The sequence below is a fragment of the Sitodiplosis mosellana genome, unplaced genomic scaffold (genome assembly GCF_009176505.1).
Source record: "Sitodiplosis mosellana isolate CC-2019 unplaced genomic scaffold, AAFC_SMos_1.0 Smas_scaffold_6226, whole genome shotgun sequence".
Taxonomy (NCBI): Eukaryota; Metazoa; Arthropoda; class Insecta; order Diptera; family Cecidomyiidae; genus Sitodiplosis; species Sitodiplosis mosellana.
Window position 1 is genome coordinate 425,906 of NW_022601467.1, and position 27,851 is coordinate 453,756.

General features: G+C 36.7%; 1 protein-coding gene across 7 annotated transcripts in view; it reads left to right on the forward strand.

Moving 5' to 3' along the window:
• The window catches only part of LOC129579010 (homeobox protein homothorax), a 311,382-nt gene that overhangs the window by 57,774 nt on the left and 225,757 nt on the right, over positions 1-27,851 (forward strand). For 6 of the 7 annotated variants that reach the window (XM_055468462.1, XM_055468463.1, XM_055468468.1 and 3 more), the window contains exon 6: positions 8,213-8,401. In XM_055468462.1, the coding sequence (XP_055324437.1) occupies positions 8,213-8,401 (189 nt within the window). Of the gene's footprint in view, positions 1-8,212; positions 17,330-27,851 lie in introns of those variants that run through there. The other variant, XM_055468469.1, reaches the window with a different exon arrangement.

Consider the following 27,851-nt stretch of genomic DNA (forward strand, 5'->3'; position numbering starts at 1 on the left):
AAAAGATGAATTTAGCAGCAGCCGCAACAAATGCGAAATCTTCAATGAAAACATTCATTCGGTCGGTTTTTGTGTGCGTAGTTTTTTTCTTTTTCTCGCCAGTTCTCGTCTGCTGTGTGTCTAAATAACATTGAAACACCCAAATACCGCTTCGTTTGATGAACGGGCCGGCCCGAATATGGGATATGCATTTGAATGTGGGCTTGAGACAACACATTTTCGGATGTTTGTGCTGTGTGCTTTGTTGCTCAGCTGTCAGTATGAATAAGGAGAACTAAGATCAAATACTGCCTTCGTCACTCGGTTTCTTAAGTCAAATCTTCTTTTTTTTTTCATCCTGAAATTTTTCTGCGGAAATTCACGAAGAAAAAAAAAACAATAATAATAATAATAATAATAAGGAAAGAAAAACGTACATAACCACAAAAGCAATTTAAAATAAAATTTACGATTTTTCAACAAGCCAGCGTGCTCGTCCACGCTTCTGCCGATCATCTCAATCTCTTTGGCGAAGTCGTAACAAAGTCCATTGCTAAAATAGTGATGCCCATATTCGATTCCATATGAGCGAAATTTATTTAACTCACAACAAAATGTGATCGGCTTAAGAAAGAGTGTGTGTGCGCGTTTTTTTTCCCTCATGTGGTGGATTTGGTTTGGGTCGGCATTACTTTGCTTTTGATTTCATTTTGGTTTTGCGCACAACAACACCAATTGTCATTTTATGTTTTCTCGTGCGTCTTTTTGTTGCTGCTGCTGTTGTTTCCACAATGCTGAAGCAAAAGGTTGTGTATCCATGAAACATGACTTACGCCAAATTCACTCGCCCATTGATCTGCATCTTTGTGGTACATTGAAAGATAAGGAGGCGATCGCATTCATCGTCTTGACACAGTATAGCCTTCAAATATGTGATTTTGACTCTTTTTTTTGGCTTGAGGTTTTTGTTTTCTCCTCTCGCATCATCCTTTCGTTGAGAAAAAGACAAAAAGAAATCGTTTATCGAATTATATTCGGAACGCAGAAACGATCAGAGGCACGCACAAAATCAAAAAATAAAAACAAAATGAATACAAATAATACTGTCGATGTTCACATTGAATGATGATATCATTTCACTTATATGGCTGATGGTTGTTGTAACGGCTGCTCAACCGCTTCCAATTCTGTATTCAGTGTTCTGCATTCAACCGAATCAGCGTCTTAGCGTCCGCATGTTTTCGGCAAAAAAAAAAAACACATACACATACATACACGCACACATGAAGAAAGGAGAATAAAATACAACAACAAAAAGTGACGTGATTCAATACATTGTTGAGAAACAAGAGTCTGTGCACAGGAGCTTTGGCTCCAAACACCGCACAGCATAGCACAGCACAGCACACAGAAAAAAAAGATACAGCGAAGACAGCATGCACACAAGACTACTACGCGAAGATACGCGCGATCGAAAATAAAAACATCGGTCAACAAACCGGTTTGACTAAAAACACTCCATTGTATTAGTGCCATTTTATGTCTGTAAACATAACGCGCGTATGAATCAAATACACAACGTATTTATAGCTGTCTTCAATAAGTATTATTTTTTGGACTTTGCATTTGGAGTGATCTAAACGCAAAGACCGAAATACAAAGATCGAGACAACTTACATCTGGCGATTTATGTTCAATTGATGATACAAGCGAACATTTCAATATTTATCAATTGACAAATCGAATATTCACATTTGTGGATCAATTGTTTTTTCTATCTACCACCAATTGGGTAAACACTGCTAGCTGTGACGAATCATTTCCAAAAATGATGAATAAACTGTCATAACTGCATCTGCATTACTCACAATTTATCGAGAATGTTCAAGCATCACGATCGTGTTGCTTTGTGCCAAATGCGAGAACACAAAACCTGATCTTGACCATGTTCATGTATCGTGTGCAGTTTTTTTTTCTTCTTCTTTCTCCGACTCAATTTATTCAAAATGAAAATACCTACGCAAACATTTGATGGTAATAAATTTTTATATAGACCTTTTGATTCAACGAAACGCATGAGAGGTTCATATCTCAAGTGTTCGGAGATGAAGAAGCGATCATCGAACTTTTACACGGCATCGAGATTTGTGTGCCGTTTTGTACGACTGATGACATCGATGAGGCATGCGCAAATGACAATTGTATATAGAAATGGAAATAGAAAAACGAAACAGCTGATTTTCTAAAAACTATCGGATTATTCACAGTGTGTCTGGGTGCCTCCCGAATAAAATGAACGACCGCCGAGATTTTAATATGTAGATATAAAAGAAGAAAAAAAAGAAGAGCATGAGAGAAATGTGGCATGTTTCAAATGGAAATGAATATTTTCTAAGGGAAAAACGCATAAAATAGGAAATCATTGTCTTTCTCTTTAGCTACACTCTCGGTCCCCCGTCTTTGCGCGAGTGCGCGCGATACTTAATCGCTCTAATTTTGTGGCGACTTGCGTACCTTTGTATGCAAAACGAAGAAAAATGATAGGAAAAAACGCAGACCAAAGACAAATATAAACCAGAAAAAGAGCAGAGAGAAAAAAACTCAACAGAATCACACACACACACACACACACCCATACTCACATACATATAGGTATATACAGGAACAGCGAATAAAATGGACGAAAAAAATGCCGTGCAGAGACAACAAAATAAAATACTACATATTTTGCATACTGCATTTGATTAAATCAAGAGATAACAACCAATGAATGTGTGTAGAATATTCACTTTATACCAATATTCTGACTTTTACACGTATGAGCCGTGTGCATATTTTCTGCTGCTGCCGCTGCCTGCTCCCTATCATTGATATGTTGTGCCCTGCACTAAAATGCACCTATATGCAAAACTCGACTGCTTTTTAAGCGGCCATAGCTCTACGGTGTACGTTTGTGTGTCTCTGTCCGTATGAGCCAGTGAGAGCGAGAGAGATAGAGCTAGTGTGTGTTTTTTCCTTCAATCATTTCATCGCAACATGTTTCTTTTTTACTTATACCTGTTCGTCGCTGTAGTTTTTTTTCGTTCGTTTGTCATTTGTTTTCATTTTTTCTCTTGTAAATTTTATGCATTTTTCACAAGCACTTGTACTCAAATGTGTTGGTGCGCATTTGAATTTAATGACATAAGCAACAAAAACCGTATACGATTAATGTGTACGCGTATCTTTATCTTTATCGCAAGTTAGTTTCACTGAGCCGCGAGTTTTCTCTCTCTCTTCATCCCGTACTCTCTCTCTCTCTCTCTCTCTCTCTCTCTCTCTCTTTCACACTCTTGCGATTTATTTTACATTTTCGTTCAAAATGTTGAAAATATTATTAAGAGAATGACAGAATAGTCTTAGGTATGCGGCGAAGAACGAATGATTTCGAAGAGCAGATAACGAATAACAAAAATGTGCTGGATATTTTGTCGTTCGTGAATCGGAACCTAAGCAAAACAATTTGAGTATACGGTGTTTTTTAGCTTGCTTTCAAATTGGCCGGAATTGCATTGAAGCAATTTTCCACTTGACTATTTAATTCTCTCTGTATTGAAACCGTTAGCCAACACATTTCAATCTCTTCAAATGAAACGAACTTTTCTAGCTGAATTTGCCACATAATACTAAAAACGAATCGAATCGAATCGAATCCGATTTACATTGTCCACTGAACAAACTCGACTTGTTGATTTGCAAAATTCGCTTTCCGTTCATCATTTCGGCATACAGTATCTGAACCTTTAGTTGCACAAGTTTCTATGTAAACATGTATCCAAACTACATCTGCTTAACCTCTTTTTTTTATCTCGCAACAACAACAACAACAACAACAACAACAACAACAACTTGGTTTTTCTTCTAGACTCGCTGTATCTCTTTCATTATTTGTTACAATTGTGATGCCGCGATATTTTTCCTCATTTTGGTTTTCTTGTTATGCCGCAATAATTTTACATTTTAAATTTCTGTTGCAACATTAAGCTGAATCGGGTACGAACACCATCAAACGGAAACGTTAAGATGTGTGCACAAAAGTCCAAACTTACCTTTGCAACAGACACACAGAACACGGCACACAATCGGAATTGCTGCTGCCATTCTCTTTTCGATTCCGATTCTTATACGATTATTGCACCAAACACACACACATACCCATGCTCACACAAGACCGCAGCTCAAGCTTTGCGAGCGCAACTGCAATATCGCAATAGAAATAGCACACACAAAAAGTACTTGCATCAACGTAGCAACGTAGAAAGAAATCAATTGACATTTTAATAATAAACATATTTGTATAATGTTATCGTTACCGTTTTCCTTTTGCTTGATTGTTTATTGTGAAAATGTTTGGCGTAAGGTTTTAGCCAGCAATAAACTAAAGAGAAACAAAAGAAGACAGAACTTTGGATTCGAAAACATGTACACAAAATACATCTTTGTTGTACATTGTAAATGGTGCTGTCATTCACACACACACACAGAGAGACAGACAGACAAAGAAACACAGAAAGAGAAACACGTACACTTATTTCTAACAAATCGAGTCACTGTTCTAGTTTGTTGCTTTGCATAGTTGCTGCAACACCAGAACATCCACCACCACCAGCAGCAGCAGCAGTAGCACAACCACCACACTTCTGTGTGTTATGTTGTGTTCTGATTTTTTGATTTTCTAGTGTCATAAAATTTATTTCCATTCTTGAGTTTCTATTTGTGTTAACTGTTCACCGCACCGTATCTATTGTTAGCAGGTCGACGAAATAGCATTATTCTATTAAATTCAATGCAAAATTATATAGGCACGACCATTTAAAAACTTTGCTATTTTCGAATGCAAATGTCAACGGCAACAACAATAACAATATCAATGATAATGAAACAATGAGGTCATATGTGGCTGTTTTTTGATGCCTGTTCATTCGCGTCTTGTACCATTGTGCTGTGGATTGCAAGGTTGTCACTCCAACTTTCGTACGTTTTTTTTATTCTCGGTGCTTCTAATGAAAAATACGAATAAAACTGCACAAAATACGTATCTTTAACTGCATTTGGGTAAACAGCTCAATTGTAAAAGGTTTTTCGATCCGTTTTCAATCCAATGTGTTTCTTCGTTTTTGTCCACATTTCGGATACAGCATATTCAGAGTGATTGATATGAACGTGGCCGATCGGTACTTCCGAATTAAATATGCGTGCATAAAACATCCGTCGAAGCGACACTGTGAAACCGGGAGAAGCCATTGTATTCACCAAATCCACTTGTAGAAGTGTTGAGAGCCCAGTTGGACGCACTTGAATGTGTTGTCGTCCACTTCAACGTACGTGAGCAACGGAATTCTCCGTACGGATTTTTTCCCAAGAATATCTATCCAAAAGAAATTTATTCAATACGTTTACATTTACCGTTTATTACGTCGACTGCTATTGAAAATTCCTGAACTTGTGTACCTGAAGTAGGTGGATAAAAAACGAGTCGGGAATGTCTTCTCAAGGATGTCGCTACTTCAATTGCTATTTGCTGTGCCATCGATGACGATATCGAGATATGACGTTTTATTCATCGCCATGAGATGCTATCGTCTCGTCACGTTAAAGTGAATGTCACCGAAGCACAAACGGTATGACGACTCTACCCAAGTTTTATATTTATTCACTCGATATTTACTTTAACTTGATCAAATGAGGTATTGAAATTCGTTCGTGTGAACTTTGTTTATTTAGATCACAAGTGCGAAAGAGGGATAGAAAGAGGCCTGTGCATTGGGATGCTTCGAGATAATGACCTGCACCAAAACGAAAAGTATATCACTTTCGATAATTGTATTCGGTTACATGAGCATCGAGCAAAACATGCTCGAATTCGAGCTTTGGTGGAATCGCACAACAAAACAAAAACCGAAGCGATAAATCTGCGTCGGCCAAGCGAAAAACAGAAACAACAAAAATGCATGAAAATATCACGGACAAAAAATTAGTACAAATCGTACATGGATTTTATGCTAATCAACATGTGCATATCCCTTGCAACCGAATCGCAGATACATATAAAATGTATTTAGTTTCGAATCGAGTGCAGAGACAGAACAAAAACCCGCACACTCACCAAATGTGCGCCAAACACGAACAATTGACGCGAGTTTAGTTCGATTGTGAACATGTAAATATGCTATACGTATCTATGTCGATGACAAAATCGAAAGGAGACAGACAAGGAGTTGAAATTCGAATTATTAGCGCATTTTAAAATTTCGCGGCATACAAGAGAGCGGTAGCACGACAACGGTTGAACTCCCTCTCTCTCTCTCTCTCTCTCTCGCAGCTATTCCTTTCAACCAGTTTCAAATCTTGATTATGCAATCAATTTGTCGTTTGCAGGTTTGCTACATGAAATGCGAATGAAGCGGCGAAAAAAAATGCGCCCAAAAACACGAAGTCGCGCACAATGCATTAGCATTGATGGTGCATAAAAATTGAAGAGAGGCACCGGCAAAATCCAGAGGGAAAAATAGAACAAGTTGCAATAAAAACTATTGCCAATGCATCGACAGCACAGCGACTGTAGAGTGCATGTTATCGACACAAACTCGTACTGTTTTTCCATCACTTTGGCATATTCGCTTTTAATGCGCACCGAAATTCGCCTCGAAAACAATTTGTGCCTTGGCTGCACCGAACCGAAGCGAACCGAACCGTACGGCCAAGCCAAACAGTATTTGTTCGAATCATTGCGAGATATACAGCGATAAACTGTACAACATAGTGCACTTTTATTATTACTTTGTCTTGCTACTCTTTTTTATTGTCCTATTTGGCTGCTGCCATTTTATATATATATATATATATATATGCCTTTAATTGTTTGCGAATCGGAATCCATAGGCGCAGCAAAGTCGGGCACCACGTACGTTGTGCTGGGCTCAAGTAGCTAGAATGCATACAAGATCATTACTTATGGGTAGAGCGCGTGATGCTGCTTTGTACTGGATCACTACGGTAGCTGCAAAAATACTAAAGGTAGCAGAATCTATGTCAAAGATAAGAACAAAAGTCACGAGCTCATGTGGGCATTGGATCTATTAAAAATTAGCGAATAAAACGATTTCACTTTGTCGCACAGCATTTTCAAAGTGAAATAATGTAATCGGAAACTAATTTCAATGGCATAAATTTGATTTAAAAATGAGCGGAATGGCATTGCCTGCAGACTATCGGCCCAAATGGAATTCCGCTACTGGCTCAGGCTCAATGTGGTTGTTGTGTGAACAATATAAAACGAAAAAAACCGAATAGCACCGAACATCGCATGAATTTTCGCATGTTGACGATTATGACACTTCGATGAATATTTGTTGAACCTGGTGTGGTTCAGTTCGGTTCGGTGTGGTACAGAAAGAAGCAATGCCAGACGAAAAAAATAATGAAGTGGTTAACGAGTTAAGAATTTATGGTTTTATTATCACAATTTAGAGAATTTGGGATGTAAACAAATTAGGAGATTTTTTTATTACAATCGTAAATCTTATTCCAAAGAAAAACGAAGCTTCGAAAACGTTTTATGGTCTGTATTTAAGCAATGAACGTGCGCGCACCAAATCCACACATCCACAAACCGAAATCATAGCATTAATTGCTTATGTTCATTGCTGCGTTATTGTGTGTATGTGCTTTTTTATAGTTTTGTGGCTGACCAGAGTATAGTAAAAGATGTCAGATGTGCACTCTACTGTTTCGTGTGCGCGTGCAATGGGGCTTTTTTTTTAATTGTTCGATTGGTGTGGCGTGAATTAGGTTTACTTTTATTGTAATACCTACATCAAAGCATATTCTGTTCAAATCAATTAACGCGTTTGCGCGTGTTGTGGCTTCGTCTCGTTGCAAAACTGTCAGATTCAAGCCATAAACATTTGTCTTACGAGAAGTTGCGTCTTTAGTCTTTTGTGCGGCAAACGATAGTAGATTGTAAGCTTTTGATTTCAGTTTTTTTTTCTGCGTACATTTTTTTCGGTTCGGGAATAAATTGAATTTTCGACCAGAAATGAAAGTAAAACAACAACACTCATCTCGCATAATCGGAACGATATTCATTTTGAGAAAAAAAAAGAATAACGAAAACATTTAAAATTTTCATCTGTAATTGATAAATGATTTGGATTTGTTTGTATTTTTCAACGTCTTATTTATTTTGTTGCAGGTTCACGAATTATGCGATAATTTCTGTCATCGATATATAACATGCCTGAAGGGTAAAATGCCAATAGATTTAGTGATTGACGAACGGGACACCACCAAACCGCCAGAATTGGGCGGTTCTGCGAATGGTGAAGGTAGAAGTAATGCTGATTCAACATCACACACTGACGGAGCGAGTACACCAGACGTTGTGAGTACCCCCTTCGCGGGAGCACATGGTCCTTTATTGGCGAGCTACAATGCGGTGGTGCACCCATGTTCGTAGTACAATTACGACCTTCTTGCAAAAACGAAGCGGGTGCTCACAATGCCGTGGGAATATGGCCAGAACTTCGCTTGAGAACACACGCGTACACTGATCTTGTTTCGATAAAAATAAAAACACAAAAATAAACAACAACAAAAAAATGCATAAAAATATTCCATAAAGGCTAATTAAAATAAATTTAAAACAAACGAAAAGTCATAAAAACAGTTACAAAAAAAATTAAGAAATTTGATAACAAAAAAACATCAAAGCACAAGCATAAATCACTCATTAAAAAAAAAAAACAAAACAAAAGTATTGAAAGAACATAAATATGGATGACTGACACACACTAAACATTGTGGCACGCATAAGAGAGAGAGAGAAATGTTGAACGCGAATGTGAATTAATTGCATTTACAACGTGTTTATAATCGATATTTGTTTGTTTGATCGAGTTGGGCTCGCTTTCGAATTCCAAAACATCTATCACATGCCCACTGGCCCAATATCGAGCATACACATAACATAAACGTAAAAAAAAATGTTTAACAAACAAACGACAAACATAAAACACGAATAAACAAATAATTCTTCATCTCAGGTACAATAATATCACAGACCACATCCAATTTGTTCGCATATTTCAGTTCTTATACGTGTCAATATATTTAATGTGTGCTCAGGCATTTGATTCTTTGATTGAAGTGAGAGTGCGTTAATTTAGGATACTTTCATTTGAGAAGCCAATGAACACACACAAAAAAGTATTAAATGAAAACAAAACAAAAAAATCTTTTTCGAAAGTATGAAATGAAACAAAAAAAAAATGAAATGAAACAGATATACGTAACGAAACTTAAGAAAAATGATGCAGTAATCAATTGAAGAAAATAAGCAAGAAGAAAGAAACTAAGGAAAATGAGAACAAATGAACCTTCGTTTTTGCAAGAGGCCCATATAGCAATTTAGCTCGCCAATTACTATTTTTTACAAACAAACAAACAAAAACAAACACAAAAATCTAATCCATATATTGATATAAGTACGCACGAACGCATTGACACCGCACATTGCACAGATTCGTACTCACATAATGGTGGTAATTGTACCGCTACCCATCTCAACAGCACCAACTAATAATAACAATAATAACATTCACACACCGACCCAATTACAGTCGGCGCTCTTAATTAACATTGCGATTTGCTGTTGAAATCGATCGATTTTGTACCATAAATACGTAAGCGAAAGTGCTCAAACGTGTCACGGCGCACTTATATCAATATATGCATAACATTTCTTGATTGCATGTATAAATGTATTTCCTTTTTGTTCTTCTGATCAACAAGTAATTAGAATGAGACATTTTTAAGAAAAAAAAAAAAGTAAATTAATTTAATTCGTAGACTAAAACTTATCCATCCTATCTCTACTTATATTTAAACTCTCACGAACACACACACACACACACACACACACACAACAACAACCACAACAACAATCTATATAATTATCATATTCCCTACTTGACACCATAAAACATGTAAACGTTGGAATCCATTCATTTTATTTTCACATCCATCAAATCGGATGGTGTGAGGAAGTGTCGTTGGCTGGTCCTCGGTTTCGCGGTAGCGAACGATTTTTGTACGATGAAGCGCGCGAGGCCAACGACCGATATTCCCAATGAATGCAATTTTTTTTCAGTACAAACATGTTTCCTATTGCTGTATATCTAAACGTTCTACTCAGTTTTCTTTTTCCAACATGTTTATCGTAACAAACTTCGTAATTCATAACAAATCATTCACTCATCTTTAACGACACGAAAATGGAGAAGAAATTTACCAAGTCACTTTTCTTGCACTCTTCTCACCTCACCTTCTAATTCTCGTGAAATTCGCCACTTCTGCCACCCTTATTTTGCTCTCCAAATAAATTGCCACCAATGATACCAATCAATTCGAATCGGCAAAACTCGGAAAAAACCTCTAGGACAAACAGAAAAACGATTAAAATGTTTTAGAAAAGAGTTTCTTGTCGTCCGTTTTTCATCGCATGACATGAATAAATGGAGCAACAGATAGATGGAATGGAGAATTTTTTTTTGTTGAACAAATGATCCAAATATCATTTTCAATGATCACCTGTCAAGAAAAAAAAAAACAAACCAACCTATATACGTAACGAAAAAATGACTGAATGGAATGGAAAAGAATGATAAGCATAACATGGATTTTTTTTTCCTTTTTCGTCTAATTATACATATTGAAATTGAGATAAGGAACACAATAAGTGGTACAAAGCGAAAAATTTTTGTGCGCGCATTTTTTTGTATGCTTGTGTGTGATAATGACACAAAAACCAATGTATACGATAAATTTTAACGAATGGATGAAGAGCAAAGCAAAAAAATTTACAGACACAAACTCGAAGTTGAAAATAGCGAGTAAAACTATTTTTTATTATTTTCATAATAACTCATACGACCCCCCAAAAAAAAAAAATGAAAACTGGAACCATTCAAAACTTCATACAAAATTTGGCTGCCACAAACCATTTTTGGGCGTCAATCACGCTCAAATGATCACCGAATCAAACGATCTAATTTCGTTCTGCTATCAGTTTTCCTTCAATTTTGCATTTATTTGCCGTGCTGAACGGCGAGAAAAAGAAACGAAGACGAAAAATTTTATGCAAAATTCATCAATTTGATAGTGATATATACTTCAAATGCCAATAAAGACAATAGCACAAGCAAAACCTGTATTGAACACAGAGACAAAAAAGAGAACATTTGTATCCGAGTGTTCTTCGACGAATGATTTTGATCATTGTTGATGTCGCAACCCAGCATAAAACATACAGTTCAAACCCAATGTATACGAAACGATACTAACAAGTTATTTCTTGAATTTTTGTTTACTATTCGTGCTAACAACATTTAAATGTTAAGGATTCTTAAACGAAAACAAATATTATATTAATAATCTAGAAATTGAGAATTTTTCTAAGGTAAAATTTGAAACATTTTCTCGAGCGCAATGTGAAAAAGAAAAGAAAAATAACATGAGTAATTAAAATAATCAGAAAGAGATACATTTCTAAAGGATAAAACGAAACGAAATGAATGAGAAATAAAGAAAACGCTAAATAAATACAATGACAAGGGCGAGTGTTGTATTTAACAAAGCTTACACGAATACCAAGAACACAATAATCGAAGAGAGAACACGTTTTGTTAAAAACAAAAAGCTATATGGGCATTTCATTTGTTGCAACTACATAATTTCATTTTCTGAATAGAACCTAACGTAATAATATTTGTATAATATTCAAATTCGTATACTGTCAATACAAAAATTGCGATGTAAGCGATGCCATGCCAGTTGGATTTCCAAGACACCTGCAGAAATCATGTCATGTGTCTGGACAAAAAAACAGAAAACAAACAAACGAACCGAAAGAAAAGAAAAGAAAAACAAGAATGTATAAGAGAGGATGCACAAATTGAACATTTGGCGGGCACTCGGCATTCAAATCCAGCGGACATGGCAACGCACATGGCCAATAGCATCATAATGATACGTAATAATAATAGTACATATAATAATATATATTTTTTAATTATAGAAAAGAATAAAGTGAAATGAAACCGAAAAACAACAAAAAATATGAACAAAGCATGAAAAATATTGAAAGAAAACTTGGTAACATTTACAAGCATCATATACGTAATGTGATTTTAAGTAGAATTGAAAAAGAAGAAGAAGAAAAGAAAAGAGAAGAAAAGAATTGTAACGCACTCACAAACACTCAAATATTGCAAAACAAACAAACGAATGCAACTTGCGTATTCGAATGAACTACGGGAAAGGTCAGACAAATGATTGCAGGAAAAGAAAACAAAAATATTCAACAGAAAAACCAACACAGAAAAAACAAAATTCATAAAAGAAAGCAAAAAAAAGTGTAATGCAAAAAAAGCGTAAGAAATTCAAATTTTAACGTCAATGTTGCTTCGTTATTTTTTAATTGTAATTGTAAATAAAATATGAAAATACCTAATCCCTAGAGAACAACAAAACAAAACAAAATGAAATACATACGAATACTGGATACGACAAACACACACACACACACACACAAAATAAAACCACATTTACATTTACAAAAAGCAGACACTAAACAATGATAACAATTACAAGAATTAAATAAAACAAAATCTGCAATTATTTCCAAAGTCAAAGAACGAAGCATAGATTTTTACATCGTATTCAAATATAAGCGGACGTCATTTGAAACAAGGCAAAAACAAAAACGAATGGAAATCATGCATCTTCCAAACGGTATGCAGAGAAAACTACTGCTAAGCAGACAAACCAAATGAATCCCTTTCGATTTCGCAAAACTCTTGTAGTGAAAATGCATACAATCAAAATGAATGATGAGATCGCATCATTTGGCATTTATCTGCTTCAGGAAGCTATTCGATACCAACCAATCGACCGACGCAATGTGAAAATCCAAATGAAAAAATATTAACAGTATATTAAACAATAATAATCATTCAATGATAAATGTATATTGTGTGTTCATTGAGTTCAGTTGTAATAATTGAACCGAATGGAAAAATATGGATTAAATTATGAACCTTTTTTTTGCCTTGATTCATTTTTGTGCCGCTTTTTCCAAACTTGGTTCCGTTTCATTCTCCGCCCCCTTCTTTCAAATTGATTATTCACGTTTAAATTTTCGGAACTTTTTTTTTTCTCCCCGATTTTCAAAGAACAGCGAATTAAAAAAATAACAACACACAATCATTACTATTATCAAAAATAATGCAGAGAGTTTAATAATTTCGAAAGCGATTCGCTTTTTGCTCATTAAAAACATATTATCATCGTTTTTTTTCGTTTCTGCAAAAAAAAAAACCAACAACTCTGCTCGTTCGTCAGATAAATGTATTTTTTGTTTTCGTTCTGTTTCTCTTTGGAATCAAATTAAATTTTTCGATTGTTTAATGTGTACGCATGACGTGTTTTTGTTCTTTTTTCCCCTTGCATTTTTTATCCAAACAATTTTTTTTTTGTAAAGTGAATTTCGATACATATTACAATTAATCAATTATTATTACGATTTTATCATTATTATTAAATTTGAATTTAAAGGTAAAGATATTGTGACGTTTGCGAGCCCACAATTTATTCGCAGAGCTCAAAATCATACATACACACACCTCTCTTCAGCCAATAATACACACGATATACGAATTAACAAAGAAAAAAGGGAAAAAAAAACAAAACCAACCGTTTGATATCATTTTGAATTCAGTGAACAAATTTTGGGCCCTGCATCGCAATTTCAAAACTACGAAATATAGCAGAGAAAATATTATGTTTTGTGTCGATGGACATTGATTTTTCCCCCTTTTTTATTATTGACAAAATGTGGACAAGAGTAATAGACAAAAAAATTAAACACACATACTGAAAACTGAAAATGATTTAAAAATAAATGTTTTGTTGTTATAAAATATAAAAAAAAATTGTTGAGAATTCCTTTCACAAGCTTAGTTTTCTAGTCCTTAGTTCATATCATACATCGTACGCGAGAGAAATGGAGGCAATGATGCAATTTCAGCTCAGAGAAAATGACACCAGTGAATCGCTTCACAAAAAGCAAATTGTGAAACCGCAGACAAACAAGCCATTAAACGCACTAAACCAATTGAAAGATTCGCATTTGTTCTGCATACTAATGACGTCCTTTTAGTCGAATACCTTCTTCGTTGGTTCATTTATTTATGGAATTGGTGGCGTTGTTTGTTGTTTTCTTTCCTCTGTGTGAAATTGACTAGCGCACGCATGACTCCACTTGGATCCCCCTCTCCTCTCTATCGTGCTCAATGCACATCGAACGAAATAGCTGAATTTTGATTTGGTATTGTTTGGTATACCCGCAGCACAAAATTTGCACACGCAAACACATTAAAATCAATTTCTTTGGCCAAAGTTTTTGACGGAAAATGAAAAAAAAAAATTTTAAATTGTTTTGTGTGTGTGCGCGCGCGTAACGAAAGTCGGAAAATTGGAAAAACTTCGATTGAATTATAAGCATCTTGGCGAAGCGAAAAACTTTTCGAAATACGATACGGAGAAACGGAAAAAAAACTTTTTTTGTCAACGTTTTTCTTATGTTTAGAGAACGTAGTGTTCGTAGAGGCACAAACACCACATACAACCAAACATACACACGCATTCATTGCAGCGGAGTGAACGAGATGACGCCAAACAACGCGGAAAAAACAAAAATTTCTCTAAGGGAACAACAATAATAGGAAGAAAAACTGCAACATTGCGTTTGAAAAGAATCTATTCAACACCAGAATTAAAAAAAATAAATCTACCACTGAAAATTCTCTTGGGAGGATGACATACGATATTGAATAGACATGAGACCCCTTTTTTCTTTCTTTTGGGACAGAAGAAACGTTAAAAGAAGTAGGAATAAAAATCATTGAAAACATCCGTTATAGGTACTTGTTAGCAAATATCGTAGCAAATATCACAACATCAGGTAGGGATAATGCGAAAAAAAACTTTTCCTCTGGAATGCCATTTCCATGCTGCAGCAAATAGAGCTAAGAATCCATGATTGTAGATTTGGTAGTGTAATAAATGCGCGACAATGTGACTGGCGAATGCATTGCTAACCGTTCATGTTCTATGGAAGAATGCAATGAGACCGCAAAGCACGTACACAATACATAAATATGTCGCTGGACGCAGCCGATGAATAAAAAAAAACAACAACAACAACACCGCTTCCTTGCTCGCAACGTAATAATTGAAAAATTACTAATTAAATAACAAAAATTGATTGGGTTTTTCTGCTGGCATTTGGACGAATCCTAATTGAATTCGGAAAAAAATGCGCGCACAATCACAAAATGTTGATTCAAATGAAATGCAATTAAACAATAAAGTCAAAATAAATAATTTAAATTAATTATCAAATAATTTTGTGGCCTTCGGATAGGGAAAAAAAATGTGAACTGAGTTTTTCATTTTTTTGTTTTCTATTGTTGTTGTTGCTGCTCCTGCTGCTATTACCATTGTTCAGTATCACGCCGAACTTTGTGTTTTGATTAAATTTCATGGCGTTTTGCCCCATTCCAATTTTATCGATTATTTCGATTTCATTTGCGAATCCTCTCTCCCATTAGTATTTAATTTTAATTGTATCCGTAGTCGCTGTCACACGCATACAGATGCGAACGCCGCTGTGAACACGGGCGGACAAATAAACCAAGTCTCACACAAAACACACACACAAAAACACGCAAACATACACAAGCGTCCCGAAATGATGATAATCGTGATTGCCATTGTTATTACTGTTATTATGAATATTTTTCGCTTTATCCACCTCTCATTTATCGACAAGCAAATCAAGCATCAAATTCGTTTTTCCGCATGTGCAATAAAATTTGGAATGTGATAATGATGCTGTTCGATGAACCGATATTTCGCTTCAATTGATGCACACACCATTTCATAATGCTTTATCGCTTGTGTGTATTTTTCGTCGGGCTGGTGTGCGCGATCAACGCGAGGCCGGGCACAAGAGAGAAAGACAGGGCAAATGACACAACGGGCAGAAAAAAAACAAGGAACGATATAACTTCGTTGCAACAACGACACATTGAGAGTATTGAATTGCGATTATACGTGCACTTAAATACACTGCTGCATGCAATTCAATACACACACATTATACGCTAGCATCGAATTTCATTAACATTATCCAATACACGTGACAATGCAAATATTCCGAGATTAAATTCCTTTCTGTTTGTGTCGTTTGCCATGAGCAAACGATCCAATCCCATGTAGAAGGCTCGGACGCAATGCATCTTCTTCTGTCATTTTGCAATCGAACCATTTGACAGACAACTCAATGAATTAAGTTTTTACGCAATTTTCGTCGTTGAAGTTCAGGGCGAAAAGAAAAATTAAAAGGAAAACTAAAAGAAGCACGGTACAGCGAATAATACGAAGAATGCATGCTCACTCAGATGCCGACGTAATGTTCTATTTGTAATCCGGCAATTATTTCACCGAACGTTACTCGGCCTCTAATTGGACGCGATGTAAAGTGACACAGATACAAATTAGCCAAAATGACTTCGATCATCGAATGCTTTACGGATCGTGCTACCGCAGAAGTAATTTGTATGTTCGGGGCTTGAATGCAATAAAAAAATTTTTTTTAGCTAAAGCATAAAAATGTGCATAAATATCGATTACACACATGATTTAATTTTGCAATAAATTTCCGATATTTGCTTTTCTACCTTCTCTCCAATCTACGTACGACATGTCATGTATTCCGTGCCTCACTTGCTCGCTCGCTCGCTTGCTCGTTCACTCTTCTATTCCAATGTTCCATTAGCAATTTTTCAATTTTCTCTTTAAATTCTTTTTGCATTCACTTATCCGCATACGGATTATAGCACGTTTATGAAATAAAGCCACGGATAAATTGGAAATAATGCCATGCCATGTACGGGTATTATGGTTTTCCTTGTTTTCAATTCCTGTTCACGCCAAATATTTTGCGAACAGTGCGAAAGTGTCTGTGCGCCCTGTGGGCCGAACAAGCAAAAGGGAACGAGAAGAAAGGAATAAATATTGTCATGTGTAATGTAAATATTTACAAGCCCATCGCTGTTTGCCACATACAAAATTATCATCATGGCAGCCATGCCATGAAAATAACGAAAACCCATCATATCTAAAATGTAATTTGCAATCGACGCGACCCGAAAATCGATGCACACACGCACGCATGTATACAACAAAACATTTAGCCGACATTATGCTCGTACATAACAACAAAAAACAATGCTAGCTCGAAAACAGAAGTGAATTATAATAGCAAACGCATCAGCAAACGGGCGAACACCATGGAATGTGTCAGCGATGGTGAATCTGAACGCGTACGCAGAGAGAGAGAGAGAGAGAGAAATCTGATGAAAATTTCATAAATATGTTTTAAATTACATTTTCAGTTCAAAGCAATCCAAAGTGACGATTTGCATCTAATGTTGCGTCATATCCAATCGCGTTGATAAACCAATTTTTTTTTCTTCCACCAGCACTTTGCGTCTTTTCCCACTAGCGCTTGGAACAGGACGAACAATGAAAATACGTGGTGTATGGTGTTCGTAGGCACAGTTTTGCATACAAACGGCGCTCATTCATTCGGCGGTTCGATTTACGCCGCATTTATTCTCGACGTCGCACTCTCGCGTACAGGCCCATAAAATACATAAAATACAATTTAAATATAAAGTTATAAACCAACCATTAATTACCTTAAAAATGTATAATATTTACATAACTTCGAATTACCTAATTTTCACTAACCGAATCGGAACCCTCACGAAAAACGCCGCCCGCTCTGCTCCGTTCTATCTCGACAGTGCAGTGGAAAAAAGGCAATGCCGGTTGCTGATGTGTAAGAAAAAAGGATGGCAAACGGAGTCTGAGGAATGCATACTTCAGCACTCTCAGCCGAACAAAAGGGAGCAACACGGTCTTGTTTTTCAACATAATGTGAAGTATTAGGCAATCTAACACCATTTTCACAGGAGTTTTTTTTTCCATTCGCTTCTTCTGAAGGAAAAAAAAAAATAATAAATCCATATTATACAAACGAATGTTCGCCGTTCAACGGCTGATGATGACGATGTCGACAGCATCAGCTCACTCACAATGCCGAAAAGTGTAAAATTCGGTTCTTTGTCTTCAACAAAAGGAAATACACGGCCAAACACCACACACTTTCCATTTACTCCTCCCGATACACGCTTTGCGCTACGCGTAGTCACGAGGTGCGATGCCAAAGTAAACTCGAACAATATTCATGCATATTTGATATTAACAAATATCCCGAAAGATTCAACTAATATTTGAAATATGATGCCGTCGAAAGGGAATTTTGTTTCTCGCCCTCTCAGCTCATGCAATTCATTCTGTTCAGCCGAATGCCGTTGTTATTGTTATTATTATTTTCATTCGCGCGAAGACTAAATTGATGCCAATTACCAGTCAGCCACCCTCTAAGCCCGATTCTCATGAGGAAATACGGTTTTAAAGCTTACCGGCGATGTTATAGAATATGATTTTCTTTTTTCTTCTTCGCTCCCGTTTTTCTTTTCTCTCGCCGGTGTGTGTGTGTGCACGTAGCTGGGCTTATGTGAGAGTTGTGAGCGCGTGCGAAATATGGGGTGGCGAATGAAATTCCAAACGTGGGAGAGGGTGCGCGACGACTCGACTGGATGGCAACACATTTCTAATATTATCGACATAAAATGAAAATCAGCACCAAAACACATTGGGCCGAGTCGCACAGCATTCACAATTCGTTTGGAGGAGCAAAGGGAAAACAAAACTATTATCCTCATACATTTAATGCGTAATTTGAAAGCGATGTGAAATCCAAAAACCCAGAGAGATGCGGTTACTTCCATTTGGTCTTGTGCTGCGTCGTGCCAAGAGTGAATTGGCAAGCGCAAAGTGAAAAAACCGAAGAAGAAGAAGAAGGAGCAAGAAAGGCGAATAAAAACAATTTTTGCCAAAACGAAATCCCCTTGACTTTTCGGCTGATTATTTGTTGTCGTTCACCAGCTGCTGCCAGTGTTGCTGGTGCTTCGGTGATTACGTTCGCAATTCCTTCTCTGATGCCAAAAGAAATGAACACGCACGATTACTCATTGTCGCGAAAGCCCCGACTTCGGGGAAGCATCGACGCACGACCGTGTAACCCCCTCGTGTATTTTCTGGATTCACATCTTTATTTTCTAGCCATCAATAGATGCTTTGGAGCCACTCTTATTTACGTTGACTCGTTGTTTTCCTCTTCCCAAATTACGTGCATTAAAGATTATTGTTATTATTTACGTGGATAAATTTTGCAATATTATGGCAAAAAGGAGTTTTGCGGTAAACGCACACAGACGTACACATACACACACAGCGTGTGCATACAAGTGAAATGACGGCTCATGTCAAACATCCGAAAACAATCACATCTGTTTTCTCAGCCTATCTTGATCTTTGCTCATGGTGTTTGCTCGGCAGACACCATTCGCAGACGTTCGACTTATCGGTTATTAGACGATGTGCACAGCAGACGAATTCCATCGAAAGATTATTCCAGTGCAATCGCAGCAACAAACATCAATCTTCGCACACACAATCGTCTGTGATTGAAACATTTTTCAGGATAATGATTTATTTATGCTTGTGCGCCTTTTTTGGGTACACGGTACACGATACACGATACGACGGTTGGTTGGTTGGTCGTGCCATTACTATTATTACGGTTTTATTGTTTGCCAATTTTTTGATCCGTATGTAATTGCACGCTGTAGCACGAAATCCGTGTGCCAATGGAGCCGATTTAGTATTTGTACACTACCATTCATTTTCAATTATTCACTACTAATCTCTTCCGCAAGGTTTATGGGTGGAATTTGAGTGTGCGTTTGTGTGCATGTGGAAGCAATCGATTGAATTCACTTCACCATCATTCGGCTTGAACCAAACTAAGAAGATATATTTGGATATGAATACCTGACAATAGAAACATCCACTATTATGAACACATGAATTCGTTTTCTGTATGAAATCAGCTGAAGTCACTTTTTTTTCTCAGATATTCGATACAATAATTTCCCCCTCGTCCATAGTGGTTTCATAAGCAATTTCAGTTATTTTTTTTCTGAATATCAAAAATGTTAAAGGGAATTCCTTCAACAAACCATTCCTTCAATTGATATGCCAAATGCATCCGATTGCCTTACCGAACGATTGACTGTGTGATTCAGTAAATAAGCCATGTGAAATCAATACGCATCGGTTTAATGAGATGCGGTGATGGAAAAAAAACTCAATTTGAGAAAATGCAAAATCTTTTAATTATCGAGACGATCGCCTGACCAACGATTCATCGAAATAACAATGAACTTTGGTTTATAAGATGCATAAAGTTCATTTAAAAACTGTCAAAATTGAAATTGAATACATTTTTTTCGAGTGGAAATTGATTAATTTTTTTCCTTCGTTTTGTGGCTTCTTCTGCTGTTAGGCGCAGTAGTGAGCATTTTAAGCTCAAAATCTTTATGTCATGAAAAAAATGCGAGAAAAAATTGCGTTGATACACACATAAATGTATTTCCAAAAAAAAAAACACACACTGTCGGCCTACGACCATGCTTTATAAGCGTGTTTTTTTTTCTGGTGGATTTTGTGTCCAATTTTTTACTTGGTCCAAGTTGTTTGTGTATTCATTCATCCCATTTTGGTTGCGGCCAAAAATTTTGCGCAAAACGAAATTCACAGCTGGATATTTTTGGGTTGAGAATATTTTTTTTTTTCCTTGCACTCAGGCATCCAAATGGAATTGGATATTTTCGTCCAGCAACAGTCAAACAATAAAGTAAAATAAGGCCCAAAATACAGATCTTTGATTTCTGTGAAGTGAACATCGTACACTTTCGCATATGTGCATACAAAAGCATATTAAATTGAAATGAATACTTTCTTGAATGTGTCTTGGTTGTATTTTCGCGGTTTTCATATGGTAAGAGTCTTGCCAGTGCTTTTTTGTTTTCTTATTTCGAAATATGAAATATAGAAGACGAAATAAGCAGCAAGCGATTATTACACGAAGATCGAATCACAATAATTTTCTACGAGCAAGGCGCAAACACAACTGTCCGCTTATTATTATTGCAAGGCTAAATTATTTTTATCATAACGGCTTCATTTATGTCATTTGCTCTCGTGATAATGCGAGAATTCGAGAAATAAAACCGATTAATATTGAAGTGTATCTGTATACCAACAGTACACAGTCTTCGGTCACTAAATTCATAGACATAATCTTGCATAAAGTATTTGGCGGAACCCCTGTGATATACGCGATATACACCAACCATAATGGCAGATATTTGGCTACACCGACGATGAATGTTAATGAGAATTAAAGGAATTGGAATAACGAAACAAATGCTCAATAAAATCGTCTGAAGAAGGCAGAAGAAAACACAGCAACAACAAAAATTGCCTAAATTTGGCGTTCATAACATCTTGTATAGTGAAAAGAATCGAATGATTTTAACCACGGGTAAAAGGCACAATGTAATAATTTTTCGGTCTTGCAAAATTTAAATGGAAATTCCCAAATTCGCATTTTTATGCGATTTCTCGAATTTTTTGTCATTTCTTTTACTTAAGCTGATGATGCGTCGATTTTGTTTACCCGCGTCGAGCATCTGCTATGATGATCACTATAACATCGAGCGTTTTCAACGATTTTTTTTTCTGATTTCCTATTGCGATACTCCCAATTTTATTTTATCATCTTTTTTTGAAATTAGTTTGATCTCTTTCGCACATTTTTTGAACGTTAGACAATTTTCGAGCCCGGCACAACATTGTCATCTGCGATGTTTAAGTAAATGCATGCACAACGGTACGACGTTGGAAATGTCTCGATCGATTGTTATCTTTGACATTGTTTATTTTTCACTATAATGACGCGGTCTGTCGCTCAAACATGTCTACACACTTTATGCACAGAGAGAGAGAGAAAGAGAGAGAGAGAGAGAGCCACAAGTTCTGAAATCCGGAATGTGATGCACATCGATCTTTCTTCATTTTTGCCAGTCGTTTAATTAAATTTGAATCAAATCACAGGCGACCAAACAAATGCAAAATTAACTTGTTTGACTTTATTTTGATATACATTTCAAGTGTGCGAATTGGATTTGCTTTCAGATTCTCCGCTTGAAATGCACATGAATCTATTTTTGTCAATCATTGGCATGTCATAAAAACCGTTTTCTCAGTCGCCTCATCTTCGTTTGTTGCATATCTTTTCCTCTCGATCGATCGCGCACTCTTGTAGCGCCAAAAATACACACTTCAAAGTGTGAATTTCACTAAATCGCTGTGTATCGTATTCCGGATTCTACAGCGTTCATTTCATCTAATCACTCGGTGCTAAAATATGCGTCATTTCAATGAATATGTGTTATAATTGCACGATGCTATTATTGTTTCCCTTTTTTTAACATGAAAGAGGATGATGTGCCACCAATTTTGTACACATTTTACGACAAAATTTCAATCGAATCCCCACTCCAAGACGCTGTCCCATACATTGTATCGCTTAATGATCAAATGCTGCATTGTCGAGATTTCGAAATCGCCGAAAATCATCAGATGATCGGCCAACCAAAAACTGAAACTGTAAATGCCAACGGAAGGAAGCGTTGTTGTTTCTAGTGTGCTAACTCAATTTAATCGATTTTTGGTGCGTGTGTGAAATGAAATAAGTGTATCGTTGGCATTCAACATAAATAACAGCGCATCCCGTCAATGTGTGTTCCACAATGTGGGCAAATTTAAGTGAAATCGCGCGGCCATATCGGTGCGCACATAATTATCCTGAATAATTTTGCAGCAATTAGCCGATTTGACGTCGTTTAGCTATTTTTATGTGATTATTGTGTTTGTATCTTGCTTTTTGCTTATGCATATGTGTATTTTTCAGCATTTAACTAGCATTAAATTTGAGCTCACACCGAACGTTACTCGTGTTGACGGTAGAAACAAGCCATCACACATGCACTTTGAGATTCGATGGCTCAATCGTTCGATTTGTAAGCACAACGGTGCCGTATGGGTGTGCCTGTGCATCAACATCAGCTCTTTCTCTCTCTCTCTCTCTCTCTTTCTATCTCTTGTGCTTATTCCTTCTCGCCCGTATGTTAAGTGTGGATGTGCTCATAATGCTTACTATGTTGCAATTTAACCTCCGTGACATAGTCGCGGACATTTATGTTGCAAAACAATAATTTATCACCACCTCATGAATGGGACGCATTTCTTCCAATAACTCTTACTAGTCTACGGCTTTTGGTATTTGGGCGATTCTCTGTTGATTCGAAATCGGCTCTTGCCATACTCCGAGTTTTGTTTCCGTTTATTTTTGTGCATGACTGCATTCAATGACAATAAAACGGCACAAAAGCGAAAAACCGTTCTTTAGTTCAGCACAGTGCGAATCTCGACTCTCACAACTCGCATATAAAATCTCAACCGGCAATCAAGTGAGTAGTGTGTCGCTCAGCTATTCGCATATCATGTCAGCATTGACGCTGATTCGTGTGTGTTCGCATCATCGCATCATATCATTGCGCTTGAAATTTATAAATAATAAAATAAATAAATGCATTGCAGTTCGAAGGAGAATCCATTGCGACTATAGTCGCTATTTTCGCAATCGCTTGTTGTTTCGGTCGAAAGGAGTCGTGTACGAGAACCGGATAAATTAAATGGTTCATTTGTGATTTGATTTAGGCTGAGAATATCGAAGAAATGAGGGATTTTTCGTGCGAGCAAGCCGGCAAACGGCCGAACGAAAAAACACGCTCGCGAGCGCGCATTCACACTGAAAATAGCTCGCATTTCATGCGATGGCTCTCTATTGGAAATTCAATTAGACATTAAATTCGATCGGACAAATGGCGGAAACCGAACGCAAAGGTGCTGTAAATATTGTGTTCGATCATTTGTTTTACAACAGCGAATAATCCCAGGAACGTTGTTTGGTGTCACAATGACTACGACCCTGTCGAATTCCTCAAATGAATAAATAAACGTCCGATATTTAGAGCATTTTGATCAGTTTTAACTGAAATCACATTTTAACACTTACATTCGCCGGCAAATGTGCCTCTTGGGTACTGTCGTCCTCTCAAAAATTATGTCGACTGTGAGTGAATTACAAATGAATGAAGAAAAAAGAAAGGGAAAAGAAAAGTCAAGTTGCATTGCACTAAAATCGAACGATTAATTGAACGGAATATTTGCGTCATTTTAAATTTACCACATTGTAATTATGCGATTTGATGATAGCGACGAAACGCCGCACTGATTTTCTTCTTTTTCTCAGCACAGTTTGCCACGGCACGAATGCATTGGATTATGCATTACATCTGCAATTCAATGTAGAGAACTCAAGAGAAACATTTGAAAGAAAAAAAAAGAAAAGAATAAGGTGTTTGGCACACAAGTGACATTGTGGTGCAATGAGAGAATTCGAAATGTGAATCAAATATTCGAGCGATCAGGCGAAAGAATGGAAAGGAAATGGAAAGCCCGTATGTTTCATTCAGTTGAAATTTTCGTCTTGCGATTGAAATGTGAAAATTCGCATACGCAAATTCATTTCGTTTCGCATTCATTGGCTGAGAGAAGAAGAAGATACTTAAATGTATAAATGCTACTCGTTTGTTCACTACTCACGATAGTTTAATTGCATTTGCATGATGATATTTGTTGTTGCTTCTTTCGAATAGTTAGGTGCGCGTTTTTTTCTTCTTTTTTTTCTTCTTCTTCTTCTTCTTCGGAGTGCCGGTGCGCTCGATTTTTTTCCTTCGTCATTGTGTGCTACCTATCTTACTCTTTCTTCTACAATCGTTACCTTCGCGTGCGTTCAAAACATGGGTTTTTCATTATGCACAATCAAATCATGAATTCATTATTGTCTTTGCGTTTGCTGTGGTGTATATTATCATTTCATATTTATTAGAGTTTCATACTTTGTGCGTGCACCGTTGTGTCGGGTTTAGTCGGTGCGCATTTTGAATTATGCTTAATCCAAATTAGAGCGTTCATGTCTTGTGCGTACGTTCGTCTCTGAAAATGTTACTGAAAACATCTGATGTGCAGCAAGTGCATTGCTTTTCCACTTGAATGATTATTCCACACAAATTAACTATTTTAATGTGATGCATTTTGAATGGAGAGTTGGTTTTCGTTTTGGGTGGAAACACAGTGGCAGATCGAGAGCGAGCACATCCCAATTCGTGTGGTATTCGCATAGTCGAGCTGGAGTGCTGGTACAGAATGCGACGAGATGGGAATCAAAGCAACGATTGTGCAATGACAGAAAACAAAAGGCGCATGAATGCGCCACAATTCGCATTAGAAAAATGAATGTAAAACTAACGAGTGGTTGAAAGAAGGAAGGAATCGGACGCATAAAATGTTTAATTTATGATGAGGTAGCACAAACGTGCATTAAATATTTGCATATACCCATTATCCATCCAACGTAGAGAGTGAACTAAAATTGCTGATTCAACCGTGTTCAGTTTTGCATTGCTTCGCATTTGTACATATGTGTGATGTGCGATGTGTTACATGTTATGTGTCTATTGCGTTTATTTGCTATCACTTCAATTTGAAAGTATGTGAAATGCGTATCAAAGCCGTCATTATTTTTTCTATTCCTTTGCCAGCTTTCCAAGTTCACAAATTGAATTCAATTGAATTGCATTCTATTTCAATCATTTGCAAGGTAGCACAGAAGGTACAGAAGACGAGCACAAAATTGTTTGTGCGTGGGACCGCAAGAGAAGGATAGAGGAAGAAAGAGAGAGAGAGAGAGAGAAATGCACTCAAATGCCGCTGAAAGAGATGTGCATTACACGAACCAATAACAGTGATAAAATGCAATGAAACGCACATAAATACATGTAGAAACAGAGATAACTAGCGATCACGCAACGTACAAGTCGCTCAGTACGTTTGTTGTTTATTTGGCTAAATAATAAAATTGAAGGAAAAAAAAATACACAAATAAACAAACATAATGCATCGAAAAAAAAAAGAAATGGCAAATAGAAAGAGCCTAACATAATAATCGCAGTCGTAATGCCAAATGGGGAAGTCGAATTAGAGCCATGCATGCATGAAATGCAGCTGAAAGAAGATAGTAAATAAAGCGTATTAATTAGGTAAAATATACAGTGCAAAATGTAAATAAAACCCAAACTCGGGGCAAACTATTGCATTTACCGTACACACATATTCACCGTTCAATTGTTCGTTCGCTACTTGGCTTGTCAGTGGTAATCATACCCTCGCGTTCCCCCCCCCCCCCCCGCCGCGTTCCAAACTCTCCACTCGATTCTGCTCTGACTCAATTCTTCGTTTCGTTTCAATTTCATGAGTGATTCATAATTGAATGATATTAATTCATTAATATTTGCACACGATCCATTACAAACTCGAGCATTATTAAATTAATGAAATAATATTTTTTCCGAGCCATCTTCTCATTCGTTTGATTTATATGCGCCGCTAGTTGCTATCTGCCGCCCATTGCTCGTTGCTCGTATCGCCTGACCAACCACCAGTCCAACAAACTGCCTTTGCATCGCCACATTTACCTTTCCATACATTATAATGAAATACCGTCTAAAGTGGTTGGGTGCTACATTTTTCGTCGGTTTTCATGATGGGGCGCAAAGCATTGCAAAAGAAAATCTCATCGAAAATAATCTGGTTGATTTTCCAATTTACATTCTATGATGCTAAGCTTATCGGTCTAAAATGTGTTGATTGATTGATAGAATGGCTCATGAGTTATGATCGACTTAGTGTTGCTGCAGTGCCATTATTTTTAATTCGATTGCTTCCCATTTTCAAGACCGTAGTTTCCAACTCGCATGTTGAGAGCGAAGTAAAAATAAAAGTGCTACTAACCTGCATTATTTCAAATGAAGTTTTTTTTTTTTAGCAATAATAGGAACACATTTTTTGTGTTTCGCTCGCTGCAAATTATTCGCTATTTCATTCTCAATTGAAATGAATGCGCTGTTCATTCGCCAAGCTGTATTTCAATGCAGTTACGTCACACATTTAATATTCCAGTCACACGCAGCGCTGCAAAAAAAAACAGCGAAGAGACGAAGACGAATTTAATTGGATCAACATTCAACAATCAATTGTTTCGGATTTCTTTATGTGTTGAGCTAACTGTTACAGTTTTTGTTGCACTTGCTATAGGTGCTTAGTCATTTTCTCCTTAAAAGTCTCGAGTCTCTTTATAAAAAGTAGTTCCATTTTAATTTCGATTTTCCGCATGCCTTCCGCTCTCTTATTGCCCCCATCATGATTCGAGCGCTCACTTGATGCAGTAAACGTTTTTTTGTTGTTGTTGTTTTTCTTCTTGCCATGAATTGTGCTCTTTCATTGGAATCGTTTAAGATCGTATAATTCGTTGTGCTTTTTTCGAAGTTGTTGTTGTTGTTGATGTTTGCTCCACGTTTGGCGTAAATTCACCGTGATTCGACCTACAACCGATTCATCTGTTCGTTTTGTATTTTAATTTGCTTAGAAAATATTTATCACCATAAGTAGAAAATAGTTACGACTGAGTCTATTGCATACGTTTGTAACATTAACACTGCAACCTGAAATATGTGCTTACAATTAGACGTTTGAAAAAATGAGCGGAG